At 42.9% G+C, this 24,411-nt stretch overlaps 1 protein-coding gene across 2 annotated transcripts in view; it reads left to right on the top strand.

The window, feature by feature from the left end:
* nrp2a (neuropilin 2a) overlaps nt 1-19,522 on the top strand; it is a 52,904-nt gene extending 33,382 nt beyond the window's left edge. Inside the window, exons 8-17 of one of the 2 annotated variants that reach the window (XM_017456917.3) lie at nt 873-1,017; nt 1,552-1,901; nt 2,074-2,218; nt 5,551-5,634; nt 6,434-6,598; nt 9,110-9,369; nt 9,506-9,602; nt 10,208-10,240; nt 16,730-16,789; nt 17,593-19,522. In XM_017456917.3, the coding sequence (XP_017312406.1) occupies nt 873-1,017; nt 1,552-1,901; nt 2,074-2,218; nt 5,551-5,634; nt 6,434-6,598; nt 9,110-9,369; nt 9,506-9,602; nt 10,208-10,240; nt 16,730-16,789; nt 17,593-17,897 (1,644 nt within the window). In that variant the 3' untranslated portion in view covers nt 17,898-19,522. Of the gene's footprint in view, nt 1-872; nt 1,018-1,551; nt 1,902-2,073; nt 2,219-5,550; nt 5,635-6,433; nt 6,599-9,109; nt 9,370-9,505; nt 9,603-10,207; nt 10,241-12,428; nt 16,548-16,729; nt 16,790-17,592 lie in introns of those variants that run through there. The other variant, XM_017456918.3, reaches the window with a different exon arrangement.
* The last annotated feature ends 4,889 nt before the right edge of the window (nt 19,523-24,411 follow it).

Raw genomic sequence — 24,411 nt, 5'->3', positions numbered from 1 at the left:
TACACACCATTTTATTCCTCGAATACCCCCCCCCCTGCCCTTATTACACACCATTTTATTCCTCGAATACCCCCCCCTCCCCGCCCTTATTACACACCATTTTATTCCTCGAAGAATTTTTTCTTACTGTTTACCTCATTATTACACACTGTTCCATTTGTCTTGATCATGTTCTTTTTTTTTTTTTTTCATACTTTAAACCCCCCCCCCCCCCCCTCCATTTTTTCCTTATTTACTTCGCCATTCGTCTTATTGGTGTTCTTACTTTAATTCATTTTCATTTCCATCATTACACACCATCTCATATGGCTAACGTTCTTATTTCACTTTTATCCTGAAGATCTGGATTATGTGACCCTCATCACTTCCTCATTCAGTGGCGTTCATACTGTAAGATTTAATACCAGTTTATCAGCCTGGCATTTTATTTCTTCATGGGAACGTTCCCCTTATCGGTTTTCGCTTCCCCCTATTCTGCAGTCTTATCTCGGTCTTATCGTTCTTCACGGTGAAGTATGAGAGAGATAAAGTGAAATGTATGTTGTTGTAGTAAATTCACACAAACCTGCTGGGTTTCTCTCAACGTCCGTTAAAACCCTTGAGGAAGTACGGAAACTTCCGAAACCAATGAGTTCCAGAAACCGATGATTCGTACCGGATGTGGCGTCGAGCCGCTCGGCGACGAGCGTTTTATTAATAAATCACATTGTATACAGATCAGGATGTGAGTCATGGCAACACCAACCACAGGATACTTCATGTTTTTATTCCTCATGAATAAGAGGAAGAGGAGACGAGTATTTCAGGTTTATTTTGTAAACCCGAGACGTTAAGCTTCAGCTAAGCTTGTGTTGTCTTTTTCTCTATTACAGATATTCCATGCTAACACGGACCCTTCGGAAGTGGTGCTGAACCGGATTCCTCAGCCCACCCTGGCCCGCTTCGTCCGCATCAGACCCCAGACGTGGAAGAACGGCATCGCTTTGCGCTTCGAGCTCTATGGCTGCCAGATCACAGGTGTGTGTGTATGTTCATATATTTGACCATGAGTCGAAATCTGCGAATCTCTAAACACCAAGAGCTCTTTCACATATGGAGGGTGTTCGAACAGAACTCTGGTGTGTTCTCCGGGTCTTTAGGCAGGTTCCGGGTCCGAGATAGTCTGAGCGAGGTGGTTCTCGGTCTCCTTCCAAGTGAACTTTAGCGAGAAAGCGATTCGATTCCGAATCGACTCACTTCCTGCAGTGAGTCGATTCAGTCAAATCTCGTTTTCAATACAATTTACTTGGAAGCGATTCGACTCTGAATCGACTCCCTTCCGGCAGTGAGTCGATTCCGAGTCAAATCGCTTGTTTAGTAGCGTTCACTTGACTTGTTTGAGATTACTTGGAAGTTGGACTCTGAATCAACTCACTTGCAGGAAGTGAATTGAACACACCGTGGTTTTTTTTTTGGGTTGTACCATAAATGTAATTTTTTTTTATAACATTTAAGCCAAGTCCACAACTCATCCGTTTCACGCAACACTCGTTCCCATCCCACTATCCCCAGACGCTCCATGCTCTGAGCTCCAGGGCCTGCTCTCTGGCCAGCTTCCCGACTCGCAGATCTCCGCGTCCTCGTTTCGAGATCTCCACTGGGCCCCGAGCACGGCGCGCCTGGTGGCTAGCAGGTCCGGCTGGTTCCCCGCCCCGCCGCAGCCACTGGCCGGAGAGGAGTGGCTCCAAGTGGACCTGGGAATGGCCAAGACGGTGACCGGCGTCATCACTCAGGGAGCGAGAGGCGGAGACGGAGGAACGAGCTCGGAAAACCGCGCCTTCGTACGGAAGTACCGCCTGGCCTACAAAGTGAACGGAAAGAACTGGGACTTTGTGATGGACAGCAAGACCAGCATGCCTAAGGTATATAATACACAAAGGAATAAAAAATAAATAAATAAAGTACTCTACATGTTTTTGTATACACACACACACGCGCGCCATACAAAATGATGTATATGTAATAAACGATAAAAATAATTATGAATAAATATTAAGTATTCTCTCAGATGGTAACGTTTATCGATTTATTTAGATTTTCGAAGGCAACGTGCATTTCGACATGCCGGAGCTGCGGCGATTCGAGGAGATCGTGGCTCGGTTCATCAGGATTTACCCTGAACGCTGGTCTCCCGGCGGCATCGGCATGAGGATCGAGGTTCTGGGATGCAACCTTCCAGGTAGGACGCCACGGGATCGGAAACTACTCGACGATGTACCTTTAACGTCGCGGAGAACATCCTGTTCTTACTCACGTTATAGCAGCTATAAACATCATTCCCTCACGTTTTGTTCCTTTGTTTTGTTAAACATCACTTTCACGTGAAGCCGTACGAGTTTCTACCGCGAGCTACGATGACGTAGTACGACGACCAATCAGAATAGAGAATTCTGCGTAAATCGCTTAGAACGTTTCGCAAACGTTAGGACGGAAACGGATCGACGGGCAGCACACAGCACACACTGATCGCTGAGCAGGGACAGTAGAGATGGATGCTTTTGATGTTTTTTGATGAAAGACGGAAAAAAAATTCAGATTTTGTCGAAAGAAAGAAAGAAAAAAAGAAGCAGCCGAGGAGGAGGAGGAGGAGGAGGAGGAGGAGGGAAGAAAAGTTGAAGAGAAGGTCATGTTGGGTTTGCTGTGGGCGTTTGTGGATTTGAGATATTCAGCTTTAGAGGACTGCTGGGAAATTTGTGTAGGGTGTGTGTGTGTGTGTGTGTTCAGCTCTAACCGAACGTCCCCATGATGATATGATAAGAGAATAAAGCAAGAGTGTGTGATGTGAAATCCTGCACATCTGTAGGACGGACCAGCCCGCAATCTGGAAACAGTTTACACACACACACACACACACACACACACACAGTTTCACACACACTTAGATGTATACTGTGCATTAGTGCAATCTATTGATTTGCCTTATGGCGATTGAAAGAGCGGTGCGTGTTTGAACATCTGTTTATGGCGTCTTATAGTATACGGTGAGCAACACACACACACACACACACACACACACACACACACACACACACACGCACACACGCACACACACACGCATCAGTGAATGGTGAGCAACAGAAAGCTTGCCAATAATCTGTTGTGTTCTATTATTTATTACTCAGCTAATGGCTTGAGCATGTGTGTGTGTGTGTGTGTGTGTGTGTGTGTGTGTGTGTGTGTGTGTGTGTGTGTGCATGTGTGTGTGCATGTGTGTGTGTTGCGAATGCCATCAGAGCAGGAACAGTGCACCATATAGTAATGTCCGCATCGCATTCCAATATGCTTGACATTCATCTGTGTGTGTGTGTGTGTGTGTGTGTGTGTGTGTGTATGTGTGTGTGTGTGTGTGTGTGTGTAAATTGCCTAACTCCCGTTCAGTTTCCTCTCCCAGCAATGAAAGAGTACACACTCACAAACAGGGGCTTATTGTTCTCTCTCTCTCTCTCCCTCTCTCTCTCTCTCCCTCTCTCTCTCTCTCTCTCTCTCTCTCCCCCCCCCTCTCTCTCTTGCATTTGGCTGTGAAAATGTTTCTGTTGTTCCTCACTTCATCCTTTATTTCCCTCATTCTGTTTCTCATCAGAGAGCACTCCACGCTCTTTCCCAGGCACACACACACACACACACACACACACAGAGAGCGAGTGAGAGAGAGAGAATATAAGACAGCAAGTGGGAGTGAGACATACTGTAAGAAAGACAGAGATAAAGACAGAATGAAAAGAGTGAGAGACAGAAAGAGACAGTGGAAGGGTGAGACAGAGAGAGAGAGAGGGGGGGGGGACTGTAAGAGGAGAAAGAGAAAGAGGAGGTGAAATGGTAGAGAAGGTGGCAGTTCTCACTGATGTGCGCTAGCCTGAAAGGTCAAATCCAGCTGTTTGAAAACACACATGCACACAGACAGACAGACAGACAGACAGACACACACACACACACACACACATACACATACACACACACCATTCCAGTGAACATAATATATTTTAATCCTGTTGCGGCAGTAGAAAGGATATCTAATATAATCTAATGTAAAATCAATGTGTTTCTGCAGTTAAGTGGGCAGTCTGGTGTACACTCAAACACATTGAAAACACACACACACACACACACACACACACACACACACACACACACACACACACACACACACACACACACGCACGCACACGCACACACACGCACACAAAGTGTCACCGTCACATCAGACTCTGCTGTCACATCTAACAAAAGGTCAGAGTCATTAGATGAACTGACCTTTATACACTGACAGAGCCTCTTAAGAGTGTGTGTGTGTGTGTGTGTGTGTGTGTGTGTGTGTGTGTGTGTGTGTATGTGTGTGTGTGTGTATGTGTGTGTGTTTGGTGAGATCGCTACGCAGTTCCATTTCCTAACTGAATCGACATAGGCAGACGAGTCAATACAGTAAACAATGAGAGGACGAATGATGTACCGTATGAATGAGAGAAGAGAAGGACAAAGAGACAGGAAGTCCATAGGAAAGAGGAAGGAAGTAGAATTAGCTTGCCAGCTTGCTAATTCTGCAAGGTGATCAAGAGTAAATTTGAGGCGTTCTCACGGGGCTATAGTAAAAATAAATAAATAAATAAAATAAACGGCTTTATCAGCTTCCAAGTGAAAGAGTGAATCGACTCTGAATCGACTCACCTCCAGAAAGTAGATAAAACATGTTGTGTATTATTTGCGAGCATTACAACCCCCCCCCCCCCCACACACACACACACCCCAACACGAGCTGCTACTGATCCAAAGCTCAGCTCTTAGTTTGTGTTTGTTTTTTTTTGTTTGATTCTTTGTTTTGTGTGGTGTAGAACCAAACCAAATGGCAAACGAACCAAAAGAATCAATTCATGAGTCATATAGTACAACATACATTCAACAGCTGATATTCTTCAGTAGTACCATTTTATAACGTATGTAGGATTTGATCTCACTCACTCACTCACACACACACACACACACACACACACACACACACACACACACACACACACACACACACACACACACTTCTTTCTCCATCCCCCCTCGCCTCGGTGTATGAGTTACAGCTCCGGTGTTGTTCCCCTTCAGTGTGTAAAAGTGATTTGTGTCGATTTGGTGTTTAGGAGATGGAAGGAGATATTTCTCTGGATTCGTGTGCACGCGCACGCTTTTTTTTGTTTTAAGGTCCCTGAAGCTTGTCTCGTTTTTCATCTCCAGGGCATGCGCTCTTTCGTCCTGACGTTATGATTCGAGACAGAGGTGTTATGCTGGCTCTCAGACAAAGCCGACGTTTTATGTAGCTGAATGATGAACGGAGACGCGAAATAAAGTCGTGTTTCATGGTTGATTCATAAATGTTTGCTAGATTTTATATTTCTGGTGGTTTTACTTTTACAGATGAGTACACTTTAAAAAATAATAATTAAAAAAAAAGAGACCAGGTCTCAATAACGAACCTTTCAATATTTAAGTAACAACTGTATGTTTTGATTATTTTTTTTTGTTCTGTAGAAACCTCCACTGTTACCGTACCAGCTTCCACCGTCACGCGTTCTTCCCCTGCGGAAAGCAGCACGGCTCATAAACTCAGCTCCCGTAAGTACACGATTCATTTCATGGTTTAACTCCGGAGTTGTATTTGTTAAACACAACAATGTGGCGGCATCCATCAAATTTATCGTCTAATAAGATTCGATTTAGCGTACGTAAACATTAACAAACCATAAACCTCAGCATGAATAAAATGCAACGGAAATAAAACAACTGGCGGTTGTGGTGTTCTAGGAAAATAATCAGAGACTCAGTAACACTGGAGACTCCTTCCATAAACGCCCCAGAAATGTATAACGTCAACAATCCGACATCAAAACAATTACGTATTAGAACGAGCGCATTACAGCCGGAACTACCGTCAGAGGTGCGGTTTTAGAAAATAACCAACTCCCTTCTGACCAATCAGAATCCAGAATGTTCTAGAAATCAAGAACATTAGCTAAGGCAAGCTTAACGTAAAGCGCTACCTGTTATCGGTTAAACGTTTGCTAAAGATCTAATGAAAAGAAGTGAGGAAGCACCAAAAGCTTCAGCGATTTATCGATTCAAATATTGTTATACAGCTGGCACTCTGAGGTCAGACTTTCTCGTGTTTCATACCAAAAAAAAGTAGTTCAATCTGGCATTCGTTCCTCTGATATGCCTCTTCCAACCCTGAAGCATTTTACACACTGCGAAGGCTAGAGCCAGAGGTTAGCGAGGCTAGTCATGGACACCGCAGCCCACGCAGTGCTTAACCGCCAGATCCAAACCGATATGAATTTATTACATCATTGTTCGAGTGGAGCATTAATTCTCTTTCCTTCTTGTTCTTTCTCTCTCGGTTTCCGGTCCATCCCAGCAACCTCCAGCACATCTCCCCCGTCTTCCATGGTCCTGTGCGATTTTGAGCAAGGTTTGTGCGGATGGACTCATGACCCCAACTCGGACATCATCTGGGCTTTGCACACCTCCAGCAAAATCGCTGCTCAAGGCCAAAGTCAGGACCTCTCTTTAGGCTCCAACAGTGAGTCTCTCTCTCTTTCTCTCTCTCTCTCTTACACAATTTCCTATAATCAACCACCCACAAATGAGCACACACTCCCACCCACACTAGCTTGTAAATAAGCATGCCTGTGGGCTCGCATTAACATACTTCCACACACATGTGCTTAAAACCCAACACACAATCACTCAATGATAAGAAATGAATAGAGAATTTCCTAACGTGTCTCTTCTTGCTATGGAATTACACAAGGTCTGTCATGGTGGTGCAGTGTGTAACACCGCGTCCTCACAACTCCAGGGTTTGATTCTGAGCTCAGGTTAATGTCCGTGTGGAATTTTGCATGCTTTTGCCATGTCCTTGTGGGTTTCCCATGGGTTCTCCGGTTTCCTTTTAAGAGGTAGCAACGGAATATATTTATGACAGTAGCTGACAGTGGCAAAAAAAAAAAAAAAACATACAAAAAAACAAAAAAGAGGTTGGTGTAGAGTCCAGAGGGAAATCCAACCCATGGATTCAACAGGGAGTAAGGAACTTGAATGAGTAGGTGCTAACAGACAGAAATGCATTTTTATCGGTATTCTGAAAAAGTCAACGGTGAGGTCATCTGATCTTACTATGACACTAACAGCCCTAATGTGGATGGTCATCATCATCACATAAAGGGTGTACTCCCACTTTGCACCCAGTGTTCCTGGGATAGGCTCAGGATGCATCGCCACCCTGACCAGGAGGCAGGGGGTAGGGGTACAAATCAAACTCTTGATAAGTCCCAGACTTTGCTTGCACCATATGGAATGCAGAAGAGATAAAGGCACGGCGATGGATGCTCGGCATGCTTTTGCTCTCCTTCGAACATTCTTACCCATTCGTTTGCTTCCTAGCGCGAGGCAAGACGCAAAAAACAGAAGCGGCTTCAAGCGAGGATCCTCTTGACAAACACGAAAGTTGATGTTTTAGACATATTCATACGAATATGATCAAACCCTTCCATACAATTTTTTTTAGGTTTCGTATGGAAAAAAAATAGAAAGAGACTCAAGCGTCAAGACCGTATAGGATCCGTACTTGACTTCAAAGCAACCTGCTTCTGTGGAAATTCCTACACTTTTGTTTCAACCAGTAAACTACCTCGAAGGCACATTTCTGCGTCTTCTGCGCTCTTAAAGCCTCCTTGAAGAAATAATTATTCCCTTTTGTTTGCCTTTCGTATTATGAGATTCTTTCAGCCTGTATTTTTCACTTTTCTTTTCAGTTGTATTCTGAAGTTAACCTAGATATTTTCGATGCACTCCCAGCATCTGATCTCCATCCTGTCCCACAGAAATGGCTCACTTTTTCTTTTCTTTTTTTTTTTAAACAGTGTAAGGGAAACCATGGATGAATATAAGGACAGATATAAGAATTCACACATGTCCCTACATTTTTTTTTTGTTATTGTTGGGGAACTTGTGCACAAGTTATGGAAAAAAGAGCATGAGATTGACTGATTGCATTTGTGGTGAAGCAGGAGCTCGGTTTGCGGGCGAAGCTGTTTGTTTAATGATCAGTCTACATCTATATATTTATCCTTAGTTATGGCCATGAGTACTGGGTAGTGACCAAAACAACAAGGTCAGTGGCAGAACTGAGGTCTCTCTGTAGGGTTGCTGGGTTCCCTCTCAGTGACAGAGTGAGGACCTCACCAATCCAGGAGAGATCTGGAGTAGATTTAGTCAAGATGCGCCAGTTGAGGTAGTTCGGGGCACCTTGCAAGTATGCCCCCTGGTTGGCTCCCAGTATCAGACGTGTCCCACTGGGCAGAAACCTGGGGGAAGACCCAGGACTCACAGGAGAGCTTATATCTCATAGTTGGCTAGGGAATGTCTAGGGATTCAGTCGACCCAAGAGGAGCTGGAATACACAAGTCTGGGCATAGCTTGTTTTGCAGATGCAATGTTAAATGTAACTATAAATGGATAAAATGTATGACATGTTGTTCTTTAATAAACAGATCATTGTTATTGTTGGCAAACTGCTGTGGTGTTTGAGGGATACAACTACTTCAGGAAACACTGGTCCAGAGAGGCTTTCCACCTCACTAATTCTTAAAACGTTTTGCTGCCGTATGCTGGCATTTACCCCTTGGCAATCCTTCAATATTTCTTAAATCCCTAAAAGATGATACAGATGTGTGAAGTTTGCATACCACTTGGGACAAAAAAAAAAAGAATCTATATTTCATTGTTATTGATCCCCACCTCATTTTTCACAAGATTGAATATGGCAAATGTTTGCAAAACACCTGCCCATAACTGTGTCTCTTTAGTGAGGTCATATTTATACTGAGATTTGTTTGTATGACCTCACTCTCATGGTTACCGTCTCCAAGTTGGTGCCTGATGGAATTGTTTGGTTTATAATCAAGTCAACTGTTGAAGTGGGATTAAAGTGTTTGATTTGAAATATTTGAAAAAAAAAGTTGTGCGTTTGCATTCTCAGCTTCTGTTCCGAGTACCCGGTCTTTGACCGGCTGCCGTTATGTCTGCACAGGTCTGGGAAACTACCTATACATTGAAGCTAGTCCCAAGACACAGGGAAAGAAAGCCAGGCTCTTCAGCCCAGAGGTGGGCCCCGACACAGGGCCTCTGTGCTTGAAGTTCTCCTATCAGCTAGAGGATGAAGGAACCCTGCGGGTGCTACTGCGCAACCCGCTTCGAGAAGAAACCCTTCTCTGGGCTCTCCATGGCAGCCAGGGTTCCATGTGGAAGGAGGGACGCACCATCGTACCTCGATCCCCTAAGGAATTCCAGGTAAACTGGGGTGATATATACAAAATGGCTAAATTGGACAAGACGAGTAACGTTTCTGGTGATAGCTATACATTTGGAGTTTGAAATACATGTTCGTGAATGTTCATTTGAGCCTTTTGTTTCATTTTGCTGGAAGGTGGTCATTGAAGGCATCTTTGAAAAGGCAACCACAGGCCACATCTGGATCGATAATATCCATATGAGCTCCAGCACACCACTGGAGGAATGTACACGTAAGAGCTGGTGTTTTACAGATCATTTCCTTTCTACATACTTATCGGTCACGCTTTCATTCATCTACTTCAGGAGTATTTTTTTTCCAAACGTATTACTTTATAATCCTTCCTAAGTATTGCAAATAAACAAATAAAACTACAGGCTTGTGCTCAAGACAGCTAAGTGTCACAGCAACAACCGTAACACTGTTTCTCAAAATAAAACGTTGACAGGAAAGAGGAAGGGGTGGGGGGTGGGGGTGTCACATGAGTGACATGTTACTTGCCATCAAACCCAAAAGAAGAATCAAAACTAGGCCACAAAGCCTCACGGGCCTCCATGCTAATCTATATTTCATTATGTTCTCCTCTCAGTATTTGTAAACAGTATTCTCCGAAACCAAATTTACTCAACATCTCCAGTGGTCTTCTCCAGTCCGGGGATTAGCTCTGGTTTCTGATTCATCTTCATCTTCATTACGAAACCCAGATTTTATGTCTGTAATATAGGGCCACATGTGTTTCACTTTCCAATACATGACCTATATAATCTTATATTCTAGCTCTAAAATGAATTTGTTTCCATTTCTCTCTCTCTCTCTCTCTCTCAATCTGTTTTTCAGAACCTTTTGCTGCCTTTCCTCCAGATATGACTGGTGAGTTTTTTTTCAACTATTAATACAAACTGCATATTGCAGATCCAGGATCAGTTTTAGCTCACGTTACACGTTACAAATGGCCGTTCAGGTTCTCTGCCATGATAAGAAACGGTGATCCTGGATCTGCTACTGGAAGCAGGACCTACCATTTTTTTTTTTTTATAAAGAATTGCCTGTTTGTTGTTGGATTGGTTCTTGCACCATTTGACGAGCATAAACCGGCATCCCCTAACTTTCCAGCACTGGTTCGCATGGATTTGGTAAACACTTGGTTATCTGGCACATTTCCTAACCTCTTCCAGAGATATTTTTTTTATACAAGTCGGAAAGATCACGGAGTCCGATTCCTTTGCCTCAACACCCCAGACAAATTAATCAGCACTTCCAGCTTTGCACAGCTCATTTCCACTGTCTGCTTACAGTCTGTGCAGTGCGCAAGACGCCATCTTATTAACAAGCAGCATTCTCCAGGACACAATATAGCATCACATGCTCGTCTTTAAAAAAAAAAAAAAAAAAAAAAAGCACGTTAGAGACAGCGATCACGTCTTCCGGTCCCTAGAGTATTGTTCTTTGTGGCTTTTTTTTCCTTTTCAGTTGCCTGTGCTCAGCGCTCTTTTTAGCAAACGTTGTAGATCTGATAGGAAGAAAAAAAAACAAGTGCGACATTGTGCCTGAACCATAGTTATTTTGAGTAACGGGACTCAATGAGGCCCGGCTGAATGTTCAGTAATTGGTTTCAGACATTGTGTCAGGTAAATTCTGCTACTCCACAACCTACCTCTTGCTATAATGAAGACGACTCAAATAGTACCAGGCTTCTGGTTGGACTATAGGACTAATCCACAAGCTAAAGATTAGAAACATCCATCTTCCCTACGCACACACACACACACACACACACACACTCACATCCTCTTACTATAAATTAACACTGCTTCCACACAATTCAAAACTTAAAAGAAATGTCCACCATGAAACACATTAAATATGTTTATATTGAAATTCGAGGTCTGTTTATTGATTCTGGTGTTAATTTGATTTATCATTGGTCGGTACTGTCTTTTATTTAGCGGTTCTGAATCACACGGGGAAATTGCAATCGCGAGAATTTACTAGGATAAAATTTCAGTCAACAATCAGGTTTTGTTCCTACAAAAAAGAGCAAGTTTGCTTGTTTTCAGCTTTTTCCAGTAACGCACACTGTTATATTCATGAAAATGCCGGCATAGATATACAAACAGCAGAGAGTCGGAGGCACAAGACGACGAGCACGATGGAGTTGATGCTTTGGAAGCTGATCCGTTTGAGCAGAGCGAATCGCTAAGTCGACGAAAGACTGAATTATTAAAGCGCCGCTGCATTGCGATGGCTGATTTCCGAATGCACTAATATCAGTGGGTGGTCGATTTAGGACACAGTTACCCAAAGTGAAAATCGAACAAAAAAAAGTAGTTAAGAAGTAAATAATTATCGGACACCATTGACGGGCATAAGTTAATCCGTCCGTGCAGAATTGCACCGAGTTTTGTGGCCAAAAATGCTTGCTTTTGCTGCTGCTTTTTTTTTCTTCTTCAAAATGTGCGATGCAAAATGCGGCGTTTTGTTTTGCGGAAAACTACTCGAATTGGCGAAATTGCAATTAAACGAAATTGTCTGTTGCAATGATATTTGTTGGTAACTGAGATCAAGCTCCTCCAAATAGTTTGCTTGATTTTGCATCAATTTCTGTGATTTCTTAATTTTAGAGAAATCCTGGAGGAACTAGTTCATTTTAGAGATTACTATACGAAGTGTTTCAGAGTGGATTTTTCCTTTTAAAATACTCAAGAGAGTGGCTTTCTTCTGGCATCATGCAAGTATTCGAAATGTGCATGTTGTTCTGCTTGGCCCCCTGATTTGAATGCAGCCCTACATATATCCCTGAATGAAGCCATGTAGCTGCCCTGCCTTTAAATAGTCCTGAAGAGCTAGTCATTATGGCAGCAAATCTCTCAGGTTAGTGATGATTAGCCTACTACCTCATTAACCCTTTGATTGTTTTTAATCAAGGACTAACCTATATAGCAAGGTCATTTAGCCCTACTTACGGCTTGTCGGAGTGCATTTTTAATCTGCTATGCTTGCACAATGAGCCTCTGCAGTAACATGGGGTGTTGTCACATGTTGTATATCTCTCCACCAGGGGGAGCCCTACCAGGCAGAAGTGAGCCAACAGTAGATACCCTGTCAGTGCCACCTATTTCCCCCAACTGGTATTACTTCATGGCTGGCGGAGGCGCCATCTTGTTCCTGGTCATTGCCGTTGTCATGGCCATTGGCTGTCGCCGCCTGACAGCCAAGAGGAGCCGACCCACCATGGCCTACTATAGTCCCCACAGTGCTTACTACCCAAATGGTGCCATGCCCAGAGCAGGGGGGGGTCCTAAGTTGACTGTTTGGGTCGAGAAGGGGGATGGAAACTCCTACTGGTGAGGGGACTCCTACTGTGTGATTAACGTTGACCTACATTGCTGACAGAAGGTCAGAGGAAAAGAACTCAGAAGGGCACTGAAATGTTGGTTTAGCTTAAGGGATACCTCAAACAAGAATTTTTTTTTTCCGGTACCACCTCGCTACCAACTGCTTGGGAACTGCGCAACTGAAGAGTGGACAGGAACCAGCATCTGCTCTAGACCTGTTGGTTTTCTTTCTTTTTTTGATGCACCTTCACTTGCTGGATTAGGCGAGACACTGTGAGTCTGTTTACTACAGATACCAGCCAGTGGTTGTCTGGAAGAGCGCCATATTGGAAAACCTTCCAGTACGGGCTTAACTGTGATATGAACAGGTTGAAAGCTCCTTGTGCCTGTGCCTGGTGGTAGCTCCTGAACTACCAAACCATCAGAGACTAAGTGGACATGGTGTCCAAGCCAACAACCTTAATCATAGATCCAAGACTGGCGTGATGCCTTATTAATATTTCAGATGGGGATTGGTTCCAACTGGCCCCAAATCAGGGCTAGACGATGGAATGGATTACGAGATCAGGACTGAAGGACAGTCTTTAAGTTTTTGCAGATCTAGATAATAATAATAATAATAATAATAATAATAATAATAATAATGTTGTATATCTAAATGTGGTGTCAACCTGTGTGGTTTACAAAGTGGAATGAATCTTGGGTAAATTTACAGCTGTCAAAATGTTTGCACTTCGAATAGATCCTGGTAGTATTTGTGAGGCGGTCTGGGAAAATCCGTCGGATGACTCTGTGGCTAAATTCGGACAAATTGACGAATACTTTGGGTTTCTTTTGGGAATACTTTTACTTCTGCCTGGAGCATACTTACCGTACCGTAAATATGGTGCACTGAAATGAAATGAACATGGTTTTATTTACTTTTTGACCTTGCCTCGATGTCTTCCTGCAAAGATTATGTTTGGTAAGCTTAACAAATACGGTGGTAAAAACGGTCAACAGTGTGAAAAGACGTCCAAAACCACCCTAAGTGCGATTTCCTCAAAACAGTTAACGTCAAATCTTGGATAGCTACGTGTCGTAGCGATACGTAGCTCAATCAGATCAGTTTCAGATCACGCATGTCAAATTTCCCCACACACAGTACTCCTACGCCACAGTTGAAAAGAATCCTTTATCCAAACGTACTTTTCTCCATTTTTAGACTTTAAAATGCTAGAACTTCACATGTGTTTGAGATACAAGCAAAAGAGAGAGATATTTCAGTTAAAAGATGTAGTTTTCAGAAAAATAAAACAAAAAGAATGGGTTTCCCAGGCTGCCACACAATTTACGATTTCTCTGTTTACTATTTAGCCAAAAAAGACAGTCAATGGACCATTTTTAATGTGTGTGTTGAGGCTGGACAACGGGGTATCATACAATTGAGCATGCATGTGTACAATTTTGTATATATATATTTTTTTTACAGGCTCAGGTTCAGTGATCAGCTTGACCTTAATGAGAGACAGTCCAGTAAGAACCTTCCAGAACAACAACAAAATCACATTTCGTTTTAGGTCACAGTAACACTAGCATCACAAAGGTTCATATTCAGAGAGAGTAAAACTGGAGGAGCCATATTTCTCCAGCTGAAGACAGGGCTACTAGAGTTCTGCATTTTTTATGCATGTTCCTCAAATTTCACAGCAGAAATCCCCCCCAAAATTGCGTAGGCCCCCTCGGTTTCCAAGCCAAGAAGTGAGGAGGCGTGCATTATTCCAACCAAACGGCTGTCAGTGTTTTATTCCCTGCAACAAGCCACATAAACAACGGCAGCTGCTTCCCTTCACAGTCTCGTCTTAATGAGGAGAGAGAGAGAGAGAGAGAGAGCGAGAGAGAGAGAGAGAGAGTTTAATGGTGAAGGAGCGAGCTCCATGCACTCCCAACAGCTGGCAGACATTTTTGTTATGCCGCAGGCCTTGGAGTCTTCCAGAACAACGAAGAGCGTGCAGCACCTCCAAGTGGTTCGCTAGTTTTCGGAGCAGTTTTCGAAATCCATTTTTTGTTAGTGATCACTGGTGTTGAAAATTAGAGGAAGAGATCAAGAGAGACTTCCATTAATGCTTGTTCTACCTGTTCCCTAGTCCCCAGTGTGTTTCCTAGTTCCCTTGTTCCCTAGGTTCAAGTGCGTTCCCTTGTTCCCTAGTCCCCAGTGCGTTTCCTAGTTCCCTTGTTCCAGAGTTTCAAGTGTGTTCTTGTTACTTTGTTCCAAGTGCCGTCCATTATTTCCTTGTTTACTATCGAGTGCATTTCCTAGTTTCCTTGGTCAGGTTGCCGCATGCTCCCTAGTTCCCAGTGTGTTTCTTAGTTTCCTAGTTATGTGGTTTGAATGTGTTCCCTAGCTTCCTTGTTGTAGTTCCGAGCATGTTTCCTTTATTTCTTAGTTTGGAGTGTATTTCCTAGTTGACTTATTTCCTCATTCACTAGTTAAGAGCGTTTCTTTGTTTCCTTGCTCTCAGTGTCTTTCCTAGTTCCGAGCGTTTCCCCTAGTTTTCTTAGTTTTGGGTGATTCTTCTAGTGCCCATGTTTTCAGAGTGCCTTTGATAGTTTCCTTGTTCCCTAGTTTGATTATTTTTCCTAGTTTCCTTGTTCTGCAAGATGCAATGTATTTCCTAGGCCCCAGTGTCCCCTAACTCTCAGAGTTCTCCAGTTCCGGCTGTTTTAGTTTCCTACGCGCCAACTGTTTGGGGCGATTTTGATGAAATTTAGCACACTGATTTGCCATAGTCATGCAGAACGATTGATCATCCTTAATACCATTTTCCCCATGCTGGTACCCAAAATGTGGTATTCAATATGTCTAACACCGTTTGGATCACTGCTGTAACAGGAAGTCGAAAGCGATGATCCAGACCCCATCTCTATAGTGGTAGGGTTATGAATGACAAATACGTAGGTACTACAAATAACAGAGTATCTCCATTAGAGCTGTTAGGAGAGTGGGGGATGGAGGCAAAAAAACAGAAAGAGGGAGAACTTTTGTGAGCTATTCATCGCTTTTCCATCAGACAGAGAAGTGCTAAGAGAAGTATTGGCATTGGCTTGCAATATGCTTTTAAATTAATCTCATCTTGCCATGCATTCTTTCAAGCGCTTAATATTTTTAATTAGTTAATGGACCCGATCGCATTTATTACAGCTGCTGGAAGTTTTCCTCATTCATATCCCTGGAGAACATGGTAACGAGTGAACACTTTATCCAGGGACTGGATGCCAAAATCATCGTCCCCGTCCCCCCCACCCCCCTTTTTTTGTTTGTCGCCCTCTAAAAAAATAAACCTATTCGTTACTAAATGATACTCGTCTTCGGAAATGGGCATCTCAGGGCTTGTAGAACAGGTAGACAGTCGTGGTCTTCTCAGAGGAGGTGTTATCTCGTCCGTGTAGAACAGATTGCTCACAACGGAGGCAGTCAGCCCACCACCTTCGCATCCCTAACACACAGGCTTTCACATCAATTTCTTAGCCTTGCTTGGTTCGGACCCAGCAGGCCTCAGTTCAAACGCTTTCTTAACAAAGGCGGTATTGTCCCGATAAACCACCGAACGACGCTTGACGTTCTGGCCGTTTTTATCACCCCACACAGCTTACGTAGGTGGTTCTGATGTTCAGACTGTACTTATGTTTAAAAGAATGATGATGATGATGGCGATGCACTTTCCTGTATGAATGTGGCACTATACCTCAATCTTAAAATGAAGAGAGAAAAAAAAAAGCAAACATGAATATGAAATATTTTTTGCTTGATGAATTGGAAATGTCCTTTTAAAGTATGGTAATAAAAAATCTTATTTTTCTAACCAGGCGTTTTCCTTTCCTTCTTAGTAATTTCTTATTAATTACACATAGTAACCTGTAATTAACTTTGCCAGCTTCATGTTTCCGTAACAACACCTAATTTTCATAATCGTTTGCTAATGACTTTTACAGACTGGGCTTTGGGCAATTTCGTATTTCAATTAATCACTTCTCCTCCCCACAGTTAAAAAAGTGGACCCCAGAGGTAACCGTCTTCTCAACAGTCGGGAACACATAGACACAGGTAGGTAATTACTGACTTTCATTTATTTTATTTATTTATTTTTTAAAAAAAAATATGTTGCAGAAGCAATTTTTAAAGTTTTCTCGTAAAGACTTTTTTTTTCTGTTTTTGAAAAAGGGACCGGTTGATTAGAGACCTGCGCATCTTTATACATCGGCAGCTACCGGCCCTACTAATGAAACATACAGTAATTAAATCTTTCAGCTCACACGCCCTCCAGCAAGTCGTCAATCACCTCAGGCTCATTTCTTGATGCTAACAGGGCAAATATGTGTATATTAATGAAAGAAAAAAAAAAAAGCAGAATAACAAATTTTACAGCGCAAAGTTGTGTGAGATTGTTAGATTTGTAGAATCTTTACATCTTTGGGGGAAAATGAGAGGGGAGAAAAAAGACACAGGCGGGCACAAAATTGCATTTTCTTGAACTCCTATACATACGGTGTAGATGTTACCAATTCAAGTTGAACTATTTCCTTCAACCCCCCCATTCCTAGGTGTTAAAGGTTTTAAATACAGTCTACAAGCCATCTACAACCAAGCGACTAACCAAGCATCTCCACTGTCATGCCATTGAACATACATATACTGTATGCACAACTCTGACCAATCGTATTCCGCGTATGGGCCGACGTTTCTTCAGTTTCTCACTCACATATTCATTTACTGCGGCGGGGTTTCCAAATCGTGAGAAGAAGCGAAGAAGAATTTCCCGCTATTCAGTAGAACTAATGTGAAGATTGTATTTGGATGTGTCCGATATGAAAACTTTCGTAAACAGTCTCAACGTTTCTGTGTTCTAGGTGTACAATTCCCAGAAGGCACCACCGTAGAACCTTCCTCGGAGCCTCCGGTAACGCGAACGCCGGGCAAGGAGAATCCTTGGCTTTCCACCCTGGACCCCATTCTCCTCACCATCATAGTGATGAGCTCTCTGGGAGTCCTGTTGGGCGCCGTGTGCGCTGGTCTTCTGCTGTACTGCACCTGCTCCTACGGAGGCCTGACCTCGCGCTCCTCCACCACCCTGGAGAACTACAACTTTGAGCTCTACGATGGCATCAAGCACAAGGTGAAGTTTAACCAACAGCGCTGCTGCTCGGAAGCTTGAGGACTACCTTGCTGACGTTTATCGGACATGCAGAATTCGGCGCTTTCAAGAGAGACCGGCCCCATCTCTCGGTATGCATGTCACCACCTCGCTGCTTGTTGAAGTCGCGCTTCCTGCTAGCGCCGTCTTGCTGAGCTCGAATCTTGCTTGGCTGGATGCGGTTGGATTCAAACGTGGATTATCGAAGGCTGCTTGGAGTTCTCTCTAGGGAAGCATTTCCCAAGCTTTGCCTCAAAAATAGATATTAGTACATATCAGTTCTGTCTATTCCAAAACAACAACAACAAATCTCATGATAAGCTTTGGATTCCGGATGGGAGCCGGCGGAATTGAGCCGAACTCTTATCATCCTTAAACGCGGAGCTTTTGTGGCATGTGACCGATGGTGTGGTGATGTTCGTTGACGTTCTTGAGCTTTATTTTCCCTTCGTTTTTTTTTAAAAATTTTTTCAAAATTTCCTAACTGTGATGCCTTAATGCTGGTCAATCCGTCGGCTTTCCTTCCAAAACCGACCAAAACTGATATTTCATTTTGGAATCTTTATATCCATCCAGTGCTCGTTTAGTTCGGTGGTCTTGTTTCATGTTTCGCTCTGGCTTTAGTAGAAAGACAAGAAACAAAAAATGTAACCTTGTTAAGACAAGCCAAGTAGAGTTTCATTAGGTTTAGTTTGAAGTCACGTGATTATGCTAGGTTTTGGTATAAACATGCAGGACCTTTTCCTTTAAAAAAAATTTTTTTTTGAAATATTGTTTTTTTTTTTTTAAATGGTGTAAAGCAACAGGGAATTGTGTCAGTGCAACCTATGGATTGCTGTAAATGGGACATACTGCTGAGCTCAATGGTATTACAGATTAACAACGCTCCGGGCATTTCAAGAAAGAGTGGTTTTTGTGGTGAACACGGCGCCACGAGGAACACCATCATTGAGACTGAACCACCAAGGCCAAGCACTTATCTGCTAGTCCCCTCCCCACCCAACCACCCCCATTTTTTTCCCTCCATACAAGGCTGAAGGTTAACAGGAGACAGGTTTAGTGATGAATTGGGTTCGAGCTTACATCAGCTCCCTAGTGGCTTTCAAAGGCTTCTAGATAGAAAAAAAAAACCTAACTGAGATGGAGTAAATCTTTCCCCAGTCCCACTGATGGATATCATCCACGACAAGCACGGGAACATGCATTCATATACGCTCTCTCTCTCACACACACACACACACACACACGTTCTGCTGACATATCAACCGTGTTACACCTCTGCAAAAACAAGACACGGAGGAGCGCACCGGAATTATGAGACTCCGAATAGGGAAAATGAACGCGTTGCGCTCCTGTCCGACTCGTCTAAAAAAAAAAAAAAAAGACTATCACTACTGGAATGGGAACTTTTCCAAGTGCCTTGGAGCTGCTCTGGCACTCAAAAGACTCGAAGCTTTCGTCTGTGTCTCCAAACACTCGAAAAGACTTGAGAAAAAAATAAAAATCACAGCACTGGGTAGACTTCCAGTTACTCTCTGGAAGGTTTGTACAGGGAAAGGAAAACAAAAAAGGAAAAAAAAAAAAAGTGCGCTTTTTATGATAATTATTGTTATTATGATTATTTAATAAAGGATTGATAAATATCATCGCTGGGAAGGATCTTTGAAGAGAAAGCGGAATATTGTGTGTGAGGTTTTATTCCAAGTTTCAGGGCTGCACGGTGTTAGAAACGAGCTAACCGTCCGATCATACACCGCAACCGTCACACCCTTACTGTTAATTATTCAGACTGAAGTACCTTGACGTTCTGTTTAGCATGTGTGCTCACATACACTTACCCAATCCTCACACACACACACACACACACACACTTACACCAGTATGTTTTTGCAGCAGTGTGGAATTAGTTTCATCTGGCCACAAAGAGAACAATTGGTATCTACCTATAAAAGCTGATCCATAAAACATCAACACGCACGGCACACACACACACACACACACACACACACGTGCTTGCACACAACTGTGTCGGCTGCAGGCTCTCTCATCTCCCCATGGGCTCCCATTATCCAAGACCTTCAGTCTCCTTCATTTAGAAACTCGCAACATCAAAGCTTTGAAGTGCCTTACTGTTCGCCGCAACGTCTCCTTCATCCCTCCGTCTGACCCAGCCACCAAACCTTCCTCGGTTAACTGTTTCACTACGGCCTACCACGACACGGCACAGTCCTTCAGCCAATATTGACATTTCATAATAAGTATCAAGAACGTCAACAACGCATATTGTAGAAGGACAAGGACTTTGACTGGGATATAAATTAAAATCACAAAATACAATAAAGTAGGTTGTAGCTCTATCTTAGCCTAGTTGAACATAAAATGGCCGCTACCTTCGGATTTAATACGAACTGAAAAAATTTGCATAGTGACGCCGCGATCTCGGGTATTAGTCCGAACAGCATCATGGACATAAACGGAGCTAAATAAACGATTCATGACGCCCAGATACTCATTTCCGGTTTAGAGGCGTGCCGAATGTTCTGCTGGGTTCGTGCCACGTTTCCTCCGAAAACCAAAACGTGCACGTGGCGAACACTAGATGTCGAGCGATAGTGGATTTGACCGATACAGATAACTAGGTTGGGCGGTACCTACCCGCTGATAACCGATTAATCAACAGGTAGTTTTTAAAACCGATACTGAATGAAAACATAAAGTCTCAAAGTAAAATACTGCTGAACTTTATTACGAAAATAGCACCACGAAAAAAATGTACTGCGCTTTTTTTTAAATGAAATACACACTAATATATATTAAGTATTAATAAATATTCAAGTAAATAAAAGATATACATCCACTCTAAATAACCAATGAAAATAGTGACATTTAAAATGAATGAGGGAAAAAAACACTTCAAATAACACAACAAAATTGGTCAGCGATAGTATTTATTTCACCTCTAGAGGCCGCTCTCGTACTGTATGAGGACAGCCTCGGCCTCTCGGCCTCCCCCGCAAGCGGGAAACACTATCGGTGTGGATTTGTGCCAATAACTGGTTATCGGTACCAATTAATCGGCAAAAACCGATCAATCGCTCGACCTCTAGTGAAGGCTAAACTTACTCCTTATGCTAATAGTTTTAGACTATAGTATTTTTTTTTTTTTTTACGATTGCACGGTGCAACATCATGAGGAACGGCTCCGTCGTCACAAGACTTCGTCACCAGTTTTTCTTGGGACGTGAACCAGTAAAAGTGATTTCTAACGAAATAAAGGAAGTAAATGAATCCCCACTGTAGCCGCCTCCATAAGGAAACACTTACGACATACCAAATCACCCTCAACTGCAGAACCAGCACTACACTGAACAAACCACAGGAATTTGCCTTTCCTCTGTGTGTCTGTGTGTTCTCTGCATTTCCTCGGCCACCGGTCCAAACACTGATTGCCCCATCAGCTTTCAGACACGAGCTTTGATAGCAAGCTTTGCTTAAAGAGAGAGAGAGAGTGCTCTGATCTACGGCAGGATCAGCCCCAGTGGAGAATTAGATTTCAATCTGACAGCAAGGGAAAGCAACGTTTACGAAACAAAAGTTTTGAATAATTTGGAAAAAAAAAAAAAAAAAAAAAAACAGAGCCCGACGGACTGGCTCCTCTAGGCAATTTCCTAGGTTTCCATGGTTCACGTGTCGATCAAAACAAAGCACTGAGCTCTTAATGTCTGAGGCAGCACTCAACAAATACCACATCTACAACAGCAGGTGAAAAAGGGCATGACTATTTTGGCTGGGTTTTAGTGGCCCATTAAAAGGTGCAAAATACATATTGGAAAAATACGTCGAACGGGCTCAGCACAAGCGTATTACACGGCTGAAAAAACCTGTTCGGGTTTGTTCGTTCGTTTGTGCTTACATGGGCCACTTGTCAGTCATTTTATAGACACTCCCCACTACCCATTTACTCCGCCTCATCTCAGTCTGAAATCGGCAGACGCCCAGCACAGCACGATCGTCCCCCTACGAGCAAAAAACATACTTGTTGCACATCGGAAAAAAAAACTTAAACGCAGTAAAACCAGAATAAAACACCAGCGGTGCTTCTCCAAGATGGAGTCATTTATTGCTGGTGAACGTTATAAAGCCGGACAGGGTTGCTCTTGGACAGGTATGTAAATGCATAAACCTGCGTGAAGCTTTGAAATTTGCATAAGGAATCGCGCAGTGATACGCTTTTTTTTCGTAACCATTCTCACGAATTAGCTTTCGAGTGCGCTGAAACGCGGTCATGATGGTCCTTGCTAACGTTAACGCTAGCTAGTACGACCGGGTCGCTTGTATCGTAGGAAGACTGTAGTTCCTAGATACAATTGCAGCTCTTGCGTCTAATATCACTGCTATACACACACACACACACACACACCGCCTGCATTATCCTATTACGGAAAACGAAACCTCGTTACATAATACACAGGCCCTTAAATTTAGAATCGTTTCTTTATATCTGGAGCGTCTGGTGAACTAAACGTCTTTGGGAATGAACTGAAATAGAACCAGACTCTCACCCTTGCTGACACTAACACCACGAAGCTGCGAATACACAACACATGCACTGCGGGCGTCCGGCACAAAGCGTCCGAGCTGGCGTAATACCCTCACAGTACGCACGCACTCTTAATAAATCACACACGCAGCACTTAGATACACATCTGTAGAACCTCGAATAAAGTGCAGACACGTACACGGCGAAAGACGCGCAAACATGGAGGTGCGCAGGCCGTACCGTTGGTTCTAGACACCGTCCCAGTGAAGGGGTTCGTCTCGCTCTTCCACCACGACTTTATCTGGGTCTGGAGAGAAGAGCGGGAACTCGGACTTTTCCACGCCCCTGCGTCTCGGTGATTAAAAATGAAACGTGCACGATTTCAAGGAAATTAAGGAGAATATAAATAACACTAATGAGGTCTTATTATTAGGTTTCAGGGTCGATATCGAGGGGGAAAAGAGCTTCGATCTTTTGTGTCGAGGCAAACACATGTTCTGTTTATGAAGCGTGTGTGGGATAAAACCAAATACAAACACATTGTTCAGACAGAAACTAAAACACTCACAGACATGATGGGAGGAGCTGCACTATTCGTTTGTTTTTATTTGGTCCACAGGGCGTCAGGATCAGGGTAGAGGTGTCCATGTGACCACCGTGGGGGGTGGGGTGGGGGGGTCTAATAGGAAACCGAAAATAAGGAAGAGAAAGAAAAAGAAAGAAAGACTGGGAAGAAAGAACAAAAGAAAAAAAAAGTAACTGGAAAGGAAGAAAAATAAGTAAAAGAAAAATTTGAAAGGAAATAAGACAAGAAATGAAAGGCATAAAAATAGAAGGAAGGACTGAAGGAGAAAGAAAAAGTCTGGGAAGAAAGAAACAGACGGACATGGTGACAGACAAAAACAACGGAAGGAAAGAAAAAGATCAAGAAAAAGACAAATTAGAAAGGAAAAAGAAACAAGAAATGAAGGGCAGAAAGAAAGAAGGAAATAATGAAGAAAGGAGACAGGAAGAAACAAAAACACTGGACGGAAAGAAACACTAGGAACAAAAAGAAAGAGAAGAAAGTGAAAGAAGAAATGGAAAGGAAAACGACAAATGACATGAAAAAAAGGAAAGAAAGAAAGAAAGACTGGAAAGCAAGCAAGCACGAAAAAAAGCAAGAAAGACAAAAAAAATCAAGAGAAAGAAAGTAGTGGTTCAGGCCACGCCCACTTTGGGGTGACAGTGTTACAGCATGTACCGCACATCACATACAGAAAGATTTCTTTTTTTTATTTTGTATTTATTATTTTTTTCATTCTGGACGTTTGCTGCGTTCCTGCAGTGAGCTAATGACTAGTAAAAGATTTTGCTTTGTGTATGTGTGTGTGTGTGTGTGTGTGTGTGTGTGTGCGTGCATGCTCCATTACTCAGTAATGACGGATGTGTGGACTGATGAAAGTCAGACGTTAATTAGTGAGAGTGAAAGTAAATGCAGTTTATTCCAGCAGCCAGCTGTTTGGGTTTGAAGTTCAGGATCATGTTCCAGCTACAGAAAGATCAGTGTGGCATCAGTACAAATCCACCCCCCCCCCAACCCCCCCCGGCGGAATTCTCCACTCTGATTGGTCTGAAGCTGGAACAGCAGCTCTGGAGGGTTCAGATGAATGCACTCGTTCTAACGCGTTGCCGTTTCTATAGTAACGGCTCAGGACTTGTACAGCAAACGCTCCACATAAATAGGTTTGGGGGAAAAAAAAAAGAAAAAAGTGTGTAAAATAAATAAATAAACAAATCACTGATATGGTGACGTTTTCTGTAAGGAGAAGTTTATTGAACATTTATGGAAGGAGTCTCCAGTCCCAGGGATTAGTAGCAGTCAGAGTAAAAACTGTTTGGATTTTTAAAAAAAAACAAGTTACACAAGAAAGAACTCATACAGCATGTCCTACCACAACATTAAACGTAACTATAAATGGATAAAAAAAACCCACAAGGTCTCAGTGGTGTAAG

The sequence above is a fragment of the Ictalurus punctatus genome, chromosome 26 (genome assembly GCF_001660625.3).
Source record: "Ictalurus punctatus breed USDA103 chromosome 26, Coco_2.0, whole genome shotgun sequence".
Classification (NCBI taxonomy): Eukaryota; Metazoa; Chordata; class Actinopteri; order Siluriformes; family Ictaluridae; genus Ictalurus; species Ictalurus punctatus.
This window is presented reverse-complemented; position numbering and strand designations above follow the sequence as displayed.